At 35.0% G+C, this 14,321-nt stretch overlaps 2 protein-coding genes across 3 annotated transcripts; both read right to left on the bottom strand.

The window, feature by feature from the left end:
• On the bottom strand, positions 1–4,282 carry LOC144547691 (disease resistance protein RGA2-like). Of its 2 annotated transcripts, XM_078296378.1 has the most exons (3): positions 3,443–4,282; positions 342–3,005; positions 1–139 (listed from the first exon to the last, which is right to left on the bottom strand). In XM_078296378.1, the coding sequence occupies exons 1-3, from the start codon at positions 3,812–3,814 to the stop codon at positions 104–106; spliced, it is 3,072 nt and encodes a 1,023-aa protein (XP_078152504.1). In that variant the 5' UTR covers positions 3,815–4,282; the 3' UTR covers positions 1–103. The 2 variants fall into 2 exon arrangements, with proteins under 2 accessions (XP_078152504.1, XP_078152503.1); XM_078296377.1 differs by having other exon boundaries at positions 1–3,005.
• A 3,899-nt stretch (positions 4,283–8,181) lies between these two features.
• Positions 8,182–13,090, bottom strand: LOC144548201 (putative disease resistance protein RGA1). The gene is made up of 3 exons (XM_078296907.1): positions 12,583–13,090; positions 8,785–11,365; positions 8,182–8,589 (listed from the first exon to the last, which is right to left on the bottom strand). The coding sequence occupies exons 1-2, from the start codon at positions 12,952–12,954 to the stop codon at positions 9,023–9,025; spliced, it is 2,715 nt and encodes a 904-aa protein (XP_078153033.1). The 5' UTR covers positions 12,955–13,090; the 3' UTR covers positions 8,182–8,589; positions 8,785–9,022.
• Positions 13,091–14,321: the final 1,231 nt, after the last annotated feature.

Below are 14,321 nucleotides of genomic sequence, written 5' to 3'. Positions count from 1 at the left end.
TAACAACAAAAAATTGGCCAATTTAAAATTTCACCGTCGGCTTGCTTAATCATTCCTCAACGGTATATTTGATTGCAAAACAAGAATAACTAAAATAGACAAATCAATAATAGGCATATAGTGGGCGAGGTCCAAAACCCTGAAAAAAAAATTGGACAAGAGCTTATGTATTAGAAACAAACAAGTAATATAAAAAATGAAATATTTATTTGTTGAAACAGGAGCAGCTTGATTAGTCAACATCTTACCAAGATTTATGGTTACATAAAAGTGAAAAAGTTCAGTGGTCAAAATCTAAATATTCAAATAATAATAAATATAATAATAATAAAATTATGAACCTTGTAGTAGTCAGGACAGCCACAACCATAAACCGACACATCACAAGGCCCAGATGGAATCAACCAATCCGGCAGCAAATGAAGCGAACCACAGGATGTAATTGTCAACCTTGTAAGTGATGAAATGCTCTGCCGATTAATTTGTGGTATTTCATGAGATAAATCACCAAATAGCTCTGTAGATTCCACCAACTGCAGTCCATCCATTGTAAGTGATTTCAGGGTTTTACACCAACAAATTGACAGTCTTTTCAATATATCTAGATGCCCAAATCCGGTAATCAACTCCAGGTGGTCACACCTTTCAATTATTAAATTTTCAAGTTGGGAGGGCAGCTGCTCCAGCTGAATAGTTCGGATACTAGAACATTCAGTAATGTAGAGGTACTTGAGAGTGTGAAGATTACCGAATGGAAGGGATTGAATATAGCCACAACTTCCTAACCTGAGTTCTTCAATTGACTGCAATAACAATGGATCCCTCATCCATCCTGGTACTATGGTAGAAGGGTAACCTGATACTAGAAGTTTCATGAGGTTAGGATGTGGCTGGAGGCATTCTAACAAGGAAAAATGTACATCATCTATGCCAGCAATCCCACCTTCACAAGCTTCTGGTACGAGTTTTAATTCCAGCTGTGAGTCCATGGCGTATCCAATTGATCCACCCTTATAATCCCAGTGTAACTCCAAAATCTCAAGTTTACACTTATTTCTCAGGTTAGCACGCTTGGCATCTTCTAAATTATTAATGTTCTTTAATTTTTCAATACAGAGCATCCCTTTAAGGTCCTTCATATCCTTTAACCAACCTATAGTTCTGACTTTCCACCATGCTCCAACTTTTCTTATTGACGGAAAATTAACAAGACTATGGGGGACATAATCCAAGAATCGACCGTAGTCAATAGTTAATTCCTGTAAGTTAGTAAGTGAACAGAGCGATTTTGGTATCTCTTTAAGTTCGCCACCAGAATAAATATATAGAAACTGTAAGTTAGCCAGATCACCAATATTTTCAGGTAGATATTCAAGGTAGTAACAATGAACTTGTAAATCCAGCAGGTTGTAAAGGAGGCCAATGGATAATGGTAACATTTTAAGACGTGTAGATCTAATACTTAGATAGGTAAGATGTTTCAATTCGGAAATGGAGTGAGGAATCTTTGTCAAACTATACCATTTCAATATCAATACCCTGAGCACTTTAAATTTAGTGAGGTTACATAAGGTTACACCTTTCCAAGAATCTTGACAATCATCCATCAACTCTAAGTTTGGGTCAAAATACTCTTCGCATGTTCCCAAATGTTTTCCCATGTCAATAATAATAGTTCTTAAACCCTTCAAATTTTCTTGGGGAATTCGATTTACATACCCCAAGCCCATGGAACCGCCTACATATAAATGGTATACTTCTCGCAAGACAGTTCTCTCTTGAATATCAAGTGGCTGATTGATCTCCACTGAGTAGTGTTCATTCTTAGAATTAAGTCGAGCAAGATCATGGATTATATCATGCAACTTACTATAATCTTTTTCGGCATCTATATATGCATAATCTGCATCATCTAGAAAGGACCTCTCTTTTAACTCATTATAATATTCAACACCAATTTCTGTGATTTCTCTATTTCTTCGGGACACGATGTACCCATGAGCAATCCACGACCTTATCAAATCCATTTTTTTTAACACGTAATCTTTTGGGTACATTGAGCAAAACAAAAAACATGGCTTAAGATGAGCAGGTAGATGAGCATAACTAATCTGAAGTGCTGGGAAAATCTCTTCTTTTGATTCTTTTATTTCCCAAAGACCACTTTCTAGAATCTCCGTCCAAACCTCTTCATCAGTTTCATGCCTAAGGAGACTTGCTATTGACTTTACAGCCAATGGTAACCCACCACACTTTATGGTAATCTCCCTTCCCATATCTACCAAGTGTTTTGGCATGGTGTAACATGTACCACTAAATGCATAATGCTCAAATAACTGCCAGCATGAATATTCAGATAAGTTACTTGGGTTAAAACAGGTTGTTGTTGTCACGACCTTTGCTACCTTTTCATTTCTTGTTGTCACGAGAATTCTAACCATCCTTGCTTCTTTAAAAGGAACTCGGAACAACTCCCAAAGATTACGATTCTCGTTCCACACGTCATCTAAAACAAGTAGTATTGTGTTTCCCTTCACAATTTTTGCAAGCTCGTCTTGTAATTGGCTCAACTCACTTAAACCACAATTTATTTTGGAGAATGATTCAATGGTTGCTTTGATGACTCTCCTAACATCAAATTCTTCGGAGACACATACCCACCCTTTTAAATCAAAGCACTGGGAAACCTCCTCATCTTTGTAGACCAATTGGGCAATGGTGGTTTTTCCTAGACCACCTTTTCCAATAATTGAAATGACTGAAAAGGGCTTTTCTTTTTCAGATAGTAACAAATTGCTTACCTCCTCTACTTCATCATCTCTCCCAAAAATGCTTGCCTCATCTATCATGTGACCCGTTGGGGGTCGTAAAAGTTTATTGTTCGGACGCCTCGCCCCATCACTCTCGCTTAATTGAAGAGCCTCACGATCCTTTGCTATTTCATCAAATCGACTTCTTATTTTGTTAAGCCGGTCAACAATGCCATCAGGAATTGGTACAATGTACTGTTAAAAAAGAAATGAATTACAATGCTAAATTTCATAATTTGTTAGCTGAAAATGATAATTAAGGAATCAAGGCGCCTACAATGTGAGTGACTTCTCCGTTATTTTGCAAATTGACCTCTGACTTTTTAATAAATAATCGAACATGTACGGAAATAAGTTACATGTACAAGTTCATTAGATTGGAAAAATATATGTACTGTCCAAAATGGAATTTATTAGATAAGTATGTCAAACTTTCTAATTTTATAATTAAAAATTATATTCAAGGGATCAATATATTGACACTCTAATGTTAGATTTTAAAAGCTTATTATAAAATAAGTGACCACTCCAGTGGATACCAATCCAATGGGAAGAAAACAAATTGCATTTAGTAACACTATTACAAGTAAGATCCGTTAAATTTCTATATGCACAAGATACTAACTACTAACCCCTATCTGTTTTCTCTTGTGAAGACCTGATGCTTCAGAAGCCTTTCTTGCCTCTACTTGGACCCGCGTGACCTCATACTGGTACTCGCTGAGCACATCCTCAGCATCATAAGCGACCTTCCTAAGCTCCTTGAGCCACAGCTTGACAGAGCGGTCTCTGACCTCCCTCTCCTCAGCATCGTACAGTGTCGCCTTGATTTGCTCCAGAGTTTGCATCAGCCTCTCAAGATCCTCCCGAACAGCTCGAGCACGCCCCCTTTCGGAGTTATTTGATGAAGAGGAAGAGGAAGAAGAAGCATGCGTAGAGGCTGTCATAGAGGGGAGCAAATTGGTGGCTAGAGAGAGCAGAGAGGTTATCAAATTCCCTACCATGTTTCTCTGTAGATTAATTTTTGTGAAGAGAGAGGAAAGAACCTTAGACCTGAGTTGTGAAAGAGAGAAATGTGTAAAGAGTAAGAGCAGCAGAGTTTTGAGATGTGAGCAAGGAAAGCTCTTGGAAATGGCATGGATAAGACTTTGTACAGTAGCCAATATTTATTTCAGGTTCTCATTTTTCTTTTAATTATTTTCTTTTTAACGAGAGTGGATGGATACTTTTTAATTATTTTTCTTTACCATATCGAAACCTCGGAAATAAATATGCTACGATCCCATTGTGGGGTCCAGTTTATTCCAAATCCAACCTTTTATGGTTTTTTTTTAGTTGTATATGAATATCTATAAAAACTGTTTTTTATGCACGAATCTCAAAATAAATGAAAGATTGAATTTAAGATAACATGATCCTACAATCCCCTTAGGTTGTGCTCCACAAACACTGAGCTTAGAAGAAGGGAAAGGAAGAGCTCTAGTCAGGGATGGATCTAGAATTTTCGTCAAGAGGGGACAAAAAAATATGGAATCAGATTTAAATAACTTATTTGCTTTAAACCCATTAACTAATTGGGTACTCGATAAAACAAACAATATTTTGACTTATATTTTTCAATACCTGACTTATAATTTCTGTTTCTATAACTTATAATTAATATTATCAATTATAATTCAAAAAAATTATTTTGATTTTAATGCTAAATTTAACCAAAATTACAAATGAAATATTCAGAGGGGGGATAAATTTTTTTTTCAGGTAGGGACATAGTCAATTGGTACTAATAAATCACCTCTAAAACTCAAAATTCGAGGGGGGGGGAGCTGCCGCCCCTGTGCTACAGTAGATCCACTACAGTAAATTTAAACCAAACAAAACGAACAAACAAGAATAAAACTTTGGTTCGGTTCAGTTCGGTTCTATTTTTAAAACTGAACTATAACTTTGGTTTGCCTAGTTCGGTTTGGTTTCAACCGAACCGAACCGATGAACACTCTTGGCAGTAGGTGCTCTGCTTCCTCCTTGCACTAAGTTATTAATAAATTTGTATAACAGTCCAAACTATTTAGACATATTATTTTGATTTAGAATTTGTAATTACGAACAAAATTGGTTCTAAATCTTTTTTTTTTTTACTTGATTAAACTAAATTTGCCATAAATCTTAACATAATTTAAATTTATAGTTTGTGAAACTGAACCGAACTGATGAATACCCCTGATAGTAGGTGCTCTGCTTCCTGCTTGCACTAAGTTATTAATAATTTTTTTTTGTACAGTCCAAACTATTTAGACATATTATTTTGATTTAGAATTTTCAATTACGGACAAAATTTTGTTCTAAAACTTTTATTTTTATTTGATTAAACTAAAATTTGCCATAAATCTTAACATAATTTAAATTTATAGTTTGTGCATCTGTGTTTTTCCTTGACGTGCAGGTTAATTTTATTTTTTTAATTGTCGGTCTGAAATATGTGATATAAATAAATAATATTGTTGATTTCAACAAATTAGGAAAACAACAAACAGCTCCACCTGCTATAAAAGCGAGAGAGAAAGATTTATCGACTCGGCACAGTGTGGGGCAGAGGAACTAACAAAGCTGGTAGAGACTATCAAGAAAGACCCAACCACACACTTCCAACACTAGCTCGCTTCATTCAGACCTCTAATTCTTCAAGCACGGACCCTATCTAATAAGTGAAAATAAATCTGCTGTTATTATGAAGAATTGCAGGGACCTGCTATTCCAAATCTAACCTTTTATTTGTACCATATTCACAACAGAAACAAAAAAAAAATACTCCAATTTGATGGTAATTTGAAATTCATTCAGATCGTCAATTCATTTAGCGGCTCCAAAAACTAGAAGACGTCAATTGGCATTGCGGTCCCAACTTTGTTTTTTTGGTAAGTGGCACAAATTTGAAAGAATTCAAACTTTGGCCTAACTTTTCTTTCTTAATTGACAGATAATTTATTTGTTATTTGGAGTGGCACATGTTTCTTTCCACAAAATTGGTCAATTTATTTGGAGACCTTTAGACTAGAGCCGCAGAGCCAATTGGTGGCCCTCAATCTTTGGGGCCGCTAAATGAATTGGGAGCCTCGGTGAATTTCGAATTCGCACCAAAATAAATAAAATTTTTAAAAGAGTGTATTTGGATGCAATGCTAGAAATAGAACTAACAACGCTAATATGAAATTAACACTATTTTATCGTTTGAATAGATTAACAAGAACAACATTAACTTAAGAAATAACACTATTCTTTAGCGATCCAAAATAAAATAGAGAAGAAAAAAAAAGTGCACTAACTCAAAATTAATGCCAACTTCATATTATTTTTGACGATATCAATTTGTCAATATTTATTGATATTTTCATTTGAAATTAGCAATGACCAAACCACGATAGGATGATTGGATCAATAGTTTGGTTCACTCTGTTTAACAACCTGCGCACTATCAACCACAGAGATTCGACCCCCTCATATCTGAACCGATTTACTCAACCCTTGAACGAATAATTATTTTGATTCAACCCATACTGCGATCGATTTAGGCTGAAATTTTTATTTGTAGCATACCAAAAAAAAAAAGGATAAATTAAAACAGTCTAGATTTGAGGGATTTTCATATTTATCCAGGCCGCACAACTAATCTGCATAACATTTATGGGGGGTTGCAGATTGGTTTAGAGGTCTTCCAAAAACACAAAAAATGCACTGTAATATTGAATATATTTAAGTTTTGAGAGATCTCTGAGCCAATCTATATTCCCCAATAAATGAACTGCAGATTAGTTGTGCGCCCAGATAAATATAAAATTTCTCCATTTTGAAGGTGTTTTGGTTTATTATTTTTTTGTTATGCTATTAATACAAATTTCAGCGATTTAGGGGCGCAGGTAAGGGTGGGTTTCGCTGGACATGACTTAACCAATTGGTTCAGTCCACCTCTATTTCAGATCTCCACTAACCATGAACCGAATTGGGTTTGGTCATTTATTATTATGGTGAAAAAATAATCAATCAATATGTTTTCTGACAAATTTAATTTTAAATTTCTAATAATTAAAACATTGAAAGAGTAATGTATTGGGCCGTTCTTCATTTTCCAGTTTGGGCCGTCTTCTTTTAAATCAAATTTAAGCATGCAATTGGATCGATGTCTTTTACCTGCTTAACTTTGAAACTGTGCAATAGATGTTTCTGGCTTGTTTGCCTTATTACTGAGATGATTTTTTTTAGGTACTGATTTATATGTTAATAACTTTGGTCCCTTCTCAGTAATTTAAAATTAAGGTTGAGTTAATTATGGTTTAGTTATACATAATTCCAACTTATTTTGCCAATGTGATGGTGGATATAAAAAAATAAAAAATATATATAAGAACTAAATACGATATTTTAATTTGTTTTTGATGGATCATATATCAAATTCGAAGCATTTTACAAATAATTTAGTCACCGGTCTATTGTCAACAAATTTAAACCGTTATTTGATAAATGCAAAAAAAAAATAAAAAAAATCTTGCCCTCCAATATTAAAAGTTGTTGCGGATTCCTCCAATAATAGAAGTTGTTGCATATTCCTTCCACTATCTAAATTATACCAAACACATGTATAATTTTAATTTGTTATTATAATAAATATTGGTGGCTATTACGTCAGATAAATTTATCATCAAATTTGTTACATTCTTGAAGATATATCACAATTTTTTTTATAAACCGTAATTAGAAAAAAGATTTTTATGAAACCAACATAATTACTTTTTTTTTTTTTACAAAAGTCATAAGAACTGAATTTTCATTTCGGTCCCAGCCGTTTTCACAGATTTTGAGAAGAAAATACATTGAAAAATTGTAAAAATATCTGGGACCGAATTGCTATTTCGGTCCAAAAAAAAAAACCCTTGAGCTATTCGTAGATATATACATAAATATTTTCATAATATATACTGCATTATGTGGTATATATTTACTATTCGGATGCAAATAATTAAAATTAAAAACCATATTCGTATCCGTATCCATTCGGATATCAGATATCCATATCTAATTTTCACATCTTAATCCGTTAAAAGGATCGAATATGGTTTATATGTGGGACCAATTTAAGATTTGTTCTCCATTAAAAGGATCTTGTTCATAGGTTTTGTTCCTTCAAAAGGTTGGACTTAAAATGATTTTATCACCCATTGGGACTCAAATTAATTATCGAAGTGCTGTTTAATCAATTAATTTTATGTCTAACAAAGAGAAAAAAGCCAAAAAGTTAAAAATTGGAGATAAATATAATAAAAATGGCATATATCCAAATAACAACAAAAAATTGGCCAATTTAAAATTTCACCGTGGGCTTGCTTAATCATTCTTCAACGGTATGCATGTTTGGTTGCAAAATAAGAATAATTAGAATAGACAAATCAAGAATAGGTATCGTTTATCTTAAGAATAGTCAAATATCAAAATTCTTAGAAATAGTCTATTCTAATATGACAAAAAGTTTGGATTCCCTATTATGACTATCCTAACCCAACCAAACACCGAATAGGCTATTCCAAATAATATATTCTCAACCCAACCAAACATACCCCAAGAGAAGAATATTTGAAGAACATAAAAAGAATACAGAAAACAAAATACAAAAGCAATGAAAATGACTCCTCACAAGCAAAGGGAATTCTTATCGTTTATTACAAATCATATAATAAATTGGATAGTAAATTCATTTCTATCGCCGGTCTTGGAGGCGACGTCAAAATCGCTGCAAAAATAATTGGACAAGAGCTTATGTTTCAGAAATAAACAAGTAATATAAAAAATGAAATATTTATTTGTCAAAACAGAAGCAGCCTGATTAGTCAACATCTTACAAGGCTTATGGTTACGTAAAAGTGAAAAAGTTCAGTGGCCAAAATCTAAATATTCAAATAATAATAATAATAATAAAATTATGAACCTGATTAGATTTTTTGTAGTAGTTAGGGCAGCCACAACCAAAAACAGACACCTTACAAGGCCCAGATGGAATCAACCCATCCGGCAGCAAATGAAGCGAACTACAGGATGCAATTTCCAACGTTGTAAGTGATGAAATGCTCTGCCGATTAATTTGTGGTATTTCATGAGATAAATCACCAAATAGCTCTGTAGATTCCACCAACTGCAGTCCATCCATTGTTAGTGATTTCAGGGTTTTACACGAAAGAATTGACAGTTCTTTCAACATATCTAGATGCCCAAATCCGGTAATCAACTCCAGGTGGAAGATTACCGAATGGAAGGGATTGAATATAGCCACAACTTGTTAACCAGAGTCCTTCAATTGACTGCAATAACAACGGATCCCTCATCCATCCTGGTACTATGGTAGAAGGGTAACCTGACACTATAAGTTTCTTGAGGTTAGGATGTGGCTGGAGGCATTCTAACAAGGAAAAATGTACATCATCTGCGCCAACTATCCCACCTTCACAAGCTTCTGTTACGAGTCTTAATTCCAGATGTGAATCCATTCTGAATCTACCTCCATCGTTATAATCCCAGTGTAACTCCAAAATCTCAAGTTTACACTTATTTCTCAGGTTAGCACGCTTGGCATCTTCTAAATTATTAATGTTCTTTAATTTTTCAATACAGAGCATCCCTTTAAGATCATTCATATCCTTTAACCAACCTATGGTTCGAACTTTCCAACATGCTTGAACTTTGGTTATTGATGGAAAATTAACAAGACCATGGGGGACATAATCCAAGAATCGACGGAAAAAAGTGAAGTCATGGTCAATAGTTAATTCCTGTAAGTTAGTAAGTGAACAGAGCGATTTTGGTATCTCTTTAAGGTTAGCCAGATAACCAGAATAAATACATAGAAACTGTAAGTTAGCCAGATCACCAATATTTTCAGGTAGATATTCAAGGGAGTCACAATCAACTTGTAAATCCACCAAGTTGTAAAGGAGGCCAATGGATAATGGTAACGTTTTAAGACGTGTAGAACTAATACTTAGATAGGTAAGATGTTTCAATTCGGAAATGGACTGAGGAATCTTTGTCAAACTATCCCATTTCAATATCAATACCCTGAGCACTTCAAATTTAGTGAGGTTACATAAGGTTATGCCTTTCGAAGAATCTTGACAATCATCCATCAACTCTGAGTTTGGGTCAAAATACTCTTCCGATGTTCCCAAATGTTTTCCCATATCAATAATAATAGTTCTTAAACCCTTCATATTTTCTTGGGAAATTTGATTTACATATCCCAAGCCCATGGAACCACCTACATATAAATGGTATACTTCTTGCGAGACGGTTTTCTCTTGAATATCAAATGGCTGATTGAACTCCACTGAGTAGTGTTCATTCTCAGAATTAAGTCGAGCAAGATCATGGATTATATCATGCAACTTACTATGATCTTCTTTGGGATATACATCTGCATCATCAAGAAAGGACCTCTCTTTTAACTCATTATAATATTCAACACCAATTTCTGTGATTTCTCTATTTCTCCGGGACTCGATGTACCCATGAGCAATCCACGACCATATCAAATCCATTCTTCTTAACACGTAATCTTTTGGGTACGTTGAGCAAAACAAAAAACACGGCTTAAGATGAGCAGGTAGATGATCATAACTAATCTGAAGTGCTGGGAAAATCTCTTCTTTTGATTCTTTTATTTCCCAAAGACCACTTTCCAGAATCTCCCTCCAAACCTCTTCATCAGTTTCATGCCTAAGGAGACTTGCTATTGACTTTACAACCAATGGCAACCCACCACACTTTTTGGTAATCTCCCTTCCCATATCTACGAAGTGTTTTGGCATGGTGCAACTTGTACCACTAAATGCATAATGCTCAAATAACTGCCAGCACGAATATTCAGATAAGTGACTTGGGTCAAAACAGGTTGTTGTTTCCATGACCTTTGCTACCTTTTCATTTCTTGTTGTCACGAGAATTCTGACCATCCTTGCTTCTTTAAAAGGAACTCGGAACAACTCCCAAAGTTTACGATTCTCGTTCCACACGTCATCTAAAACAAGTAGTATTGTTTTTCCCTTCACATTTTTTGCAAGCTCTTCTTGTAATTGGCTCAACTCACTTAAACCACAATTTGTTTTGGAGAATGATTCAATGGTTGCTTTGATAACTCTCATAACATCAAATTCTTCAGAGACACATACCCACCCTTTTAAATCAAAGCACCGGGAAACTCTCTTATCTTTGTAGACCAATTGGGCAATGGTGGTTTTTCCGAGACCACCTTTTCCAATAATTGAAATGACCGAAAAGGGCTTTTCTTTTTCAGATAGTAACAAATTGATTACCTTCTTTATTTCAGCATCTCTCCCAAAAATGATTGCCTCATCTACCATGTGACCCGTTGGGGGTCGTAAAAGTTTATTGTTCGGACGCCTCGCCCCATCACTCTCGCTTAATTGAAGAGCCTCACGATCCTTTGCTATTTCATCAAATCGACTTCTTATTTTGGTAAGCCGATCAACAATGCCATCAGGAATTGGTACAATGTACTGTTAAAAAAGAAATGAATTTCAATGCTAAATTTCATAATTTGTTAGCTGAAAATGATAATTAAGGGATCGAGGTGCCTACAATGTGAGTGACTTCTCCATCCTTTTGCAAATTGACCTCCGACTTTTTAATAAATAATCGAATATGTAGGGAAATAAGTTACATGTACAAGTTCATTAGATTGGAACAATATATGTACTGTCCAAAAGGAATATTAGATAAGTATGTCAAACTTTGTAATTTTATAATTAAAAATGATATTCAAGGGATCAATTGACACTCTAATGTTTAGGGGTGAAAACGGAGCCGGATTATCCGGTGGATATCTGCTCCGTATCCGCATATAATTCAAATCCAGATTAAAAGGATTTAGATAATTTCCGGATATGAATTCAGATAATTTTTGGATATCCATAAAGATCCGGATACGGATACGGATTCGGATACGAAATCCTAAATGGAGCGGATATCCAAACTATCCGAAACCCAATAATTTGTCTGGACCCACTAGTAATTAAACTGAGTCCTCATATCCGAAATGTCCAGAACCTATCACTTGAGTTCCAAACCCGGATCCATTATGATATCAGACGTACGCTCTGCAACTTGTTTTATAGCGCTCCAGCGCATTATTGGTATTATATAATTTGAAATTGTGGGATTATTTCCCAACGGACAAACGTCACAAACCGGATTCGAGACAGCTGCTTTGTAGCTTTGGGCTTTACTGCTGCTTTGTCAAGTAGTTCTTTGATTTGACCCTCGTTTAATAATGTGGCTTTGAACATATGGATTAAGTCATAATTATTATTGAATTAAACTGCTTTGAACACCTGTTTAAAAATTAGTTCATATATCTTAATTATCTGACCATTATTCGTTTTATATCTGTATTTGAATCCGTATCCGTGGACTATCCGTTTCGTATCCGTATCCGTTTAAGACAGATTTGGTTTTGAATTTTGATATTCATTTACTATCCGTATCCGTATTCGTATCCGCTCATTATCCGACAGATGCGGATATAGTATCAGCATTATCCACTCCGTTTTCACCCCTACTAATGTTAGATTTGAAAAGCTTATTATAAAATAAGTGACCACTCTAGTGGATACCAATCCAACGGAAAGAAAACAAATTGTATTTAGTAACACTATCACAAGGAAGATCCGTTAAATTTCTATATGCACAAGAATACAAGATACTAACTACTAACCTCTATCTGTTCTCTCTTGTGAAGACCTGAAGCTTCAGAAGCCTTTCTTGTCTCTACTTGGACACGTGTGACCTCATACTGGTACTCTCTGAGCACATCGTCAGCATCATAAGCGACCTTCCTGAGCTCCTTGAGCCACAGCTTGACAGAGCGGTCTCTGACCTCCCTCTCCTCAGCATCGTACAGTGTGGCCTTGATTCGCTCCAGAGTTCGCATCAGCCTCTCAAGATCCTCCCGAACAGCTCGAGCACGCCCCCTTTCAGAATTATTTGATGAAGAGGAAGAGGAAGAAGGAGCATGCGCAGAGGTTGTAATAGAGGGGAGCAAATTGGTGGCTAGAGAGAGCAGAGAAGTTATCAAATTCCCTACCATGTTTCCCTGTAGATTAATTTTTGGGAAGAGAGGAAAGAACTTTAGATCTGAGATATGAAAGAGAGAAATGTGTAAAAAGTAAAGAGCAGCAGTGTTGAGATGTGAGCAAGGTAAGCCCTTGAAAATGGCGTGAAAATGAGGAGCGAGTCAAGACTTAACTTTTACTTTTTCTTTTTCAGTGGAGTGGGATTGTTATGTCTATATGCTTATTTAACTTCTACTTTTTCTTTTTCTTTTTCTTTTTTAGTAGAGTAGGTTGTTACCAATTTTTTAAAAATTATCCCTCAAAAAAAATATTTTATTAAAAATAACCAGGTTCCAGCTAAATTTTTAAAAATAGCCAAAACGCAGATTTATTTTCTGCGCCCTGGAATTTTTATTCCGGGCCGCGGAAAAAATCCACGCTCCGAAATTTTTTTTTTTAGAATTTTTATTCCGGGGCACGGGTTTCTTTTCGCGGCCAGGATTTTTTTTTTTTGGAGAAATAAAATATCCATGGTTTGATTTTTTTTAATATAAATAACCACATTTTTGTCAAAACTTTATTTTTGCCCAAACCGTACAGATTATTTACAGTTTCAATTAAAAATTCAAACCGTAAATATTCCTTACGGTTTGAATTTTTTTTTTTGGATTTAAAAATTCAAACAGTATATATTCATTACGAAGTCAAGAATGCATGTCGGTAAATTTTTATGATTTTTGAAGGTTTTTTGATATGTTAACCAGAGGCGCAAATTTGGGCTCAGAAGCACTCCTTCAGCAGTTCAGGCAATTTTTGAGAGCCGATATCTCACGATCTGTTTTGAGATTTTGTATGAAACTTCACAGTCTTATTCTATGAAGTCAAAAATATATGTCAGTAAATTTGCATGATTTTCGAAGGTTTTTTGATATATTAACCAGAGGTGCAAATTTGGGCTCAGAAGCACTCCTTTAGTAGTTCGGGCAATATTTGAGAGCCGATATCTACGATCTGTTTTGAGATTTTGTATGAAACTTCACAGTCTTATTCTATGAAGTCAAGAATGCATGTCGGTAAATTTCATGATTTTTGAAGGTGTTTTGTTATGTTAACCGGAGGTGCAAATTTGGGCTCAGAAGCACTCCTTCAGCAGTCCGGGCAATTTTTGAGAGCCGATATCTCACGATCTATTTTTAGATTTTGTATAAAACTTCAAAGTCTTATTTTATGAAGCCAAGAATGTATGTCAGTAAATTTTCATGATTTTTGAAGATGTTTTGATATGTTAACCAGAGGTGCAAAGTTGGGCTAAAAAAAAAAAAAAATCCGGGCCGCAGAAAAAATCCGCACCCCGGAACAAAAATTCGAAAAAAAAAAAATTTCGGGGCGCAGAAAAAATCCG

The sequence above is a fragment of the Carex rostrata genome, chromosome 32 (assembly GCF_964058835.1).
Source record: "Carex rostrata chromosome 32, lpCarRost1.2, whole genome shotgun sequence".
In the NCBI taxonomy this organism is placed as follows: domain Eukaryota; kingdom Viridiplantae; phylum Streptophyta; class Magnoliopsida; order Poales; family Cyperaceae; genus Carex; species Carex rostrata.
This window is presented reverse-complemented; position numbering and strand designations above follow the sequence as displayed.

What these genes read in the sequence shown, in the direction of transcription:
- LOC144547691 (XM_078296377.1), bottom strand. Translation starts at nt 3,814, where the DNA reads ATGGTAGGGAATTTGATAACCTCTCTGCTCTCTCTAGCCACCAATTTG. An exon ending in ACAAGAGAAAACAGATAGGG is followed by an intron (nt 3,006 to 3,442) that starts GTTAGTAGTTAG and finishes CTTTTTTAACAG; the next exon opens with TACATTGTACCAATTCCTGA.
- LOC144548201 (XM_078296907.1), bottom strand. Translation starts at nt 12,954, where the DNA reads ATGGTAGGGAATTTGATAACTTCTCTGCTCTCTCTAGCCACCAATTTG. An exon ending in ACAAGAGAGAACAGATAGAG is followed by an intron (nt 11,366 to 12,582) that starts GTTAGTAGTTAG and finishes CTTTTTTAACAG; the next exon opens with TACATTGTACCAATTCCTGA.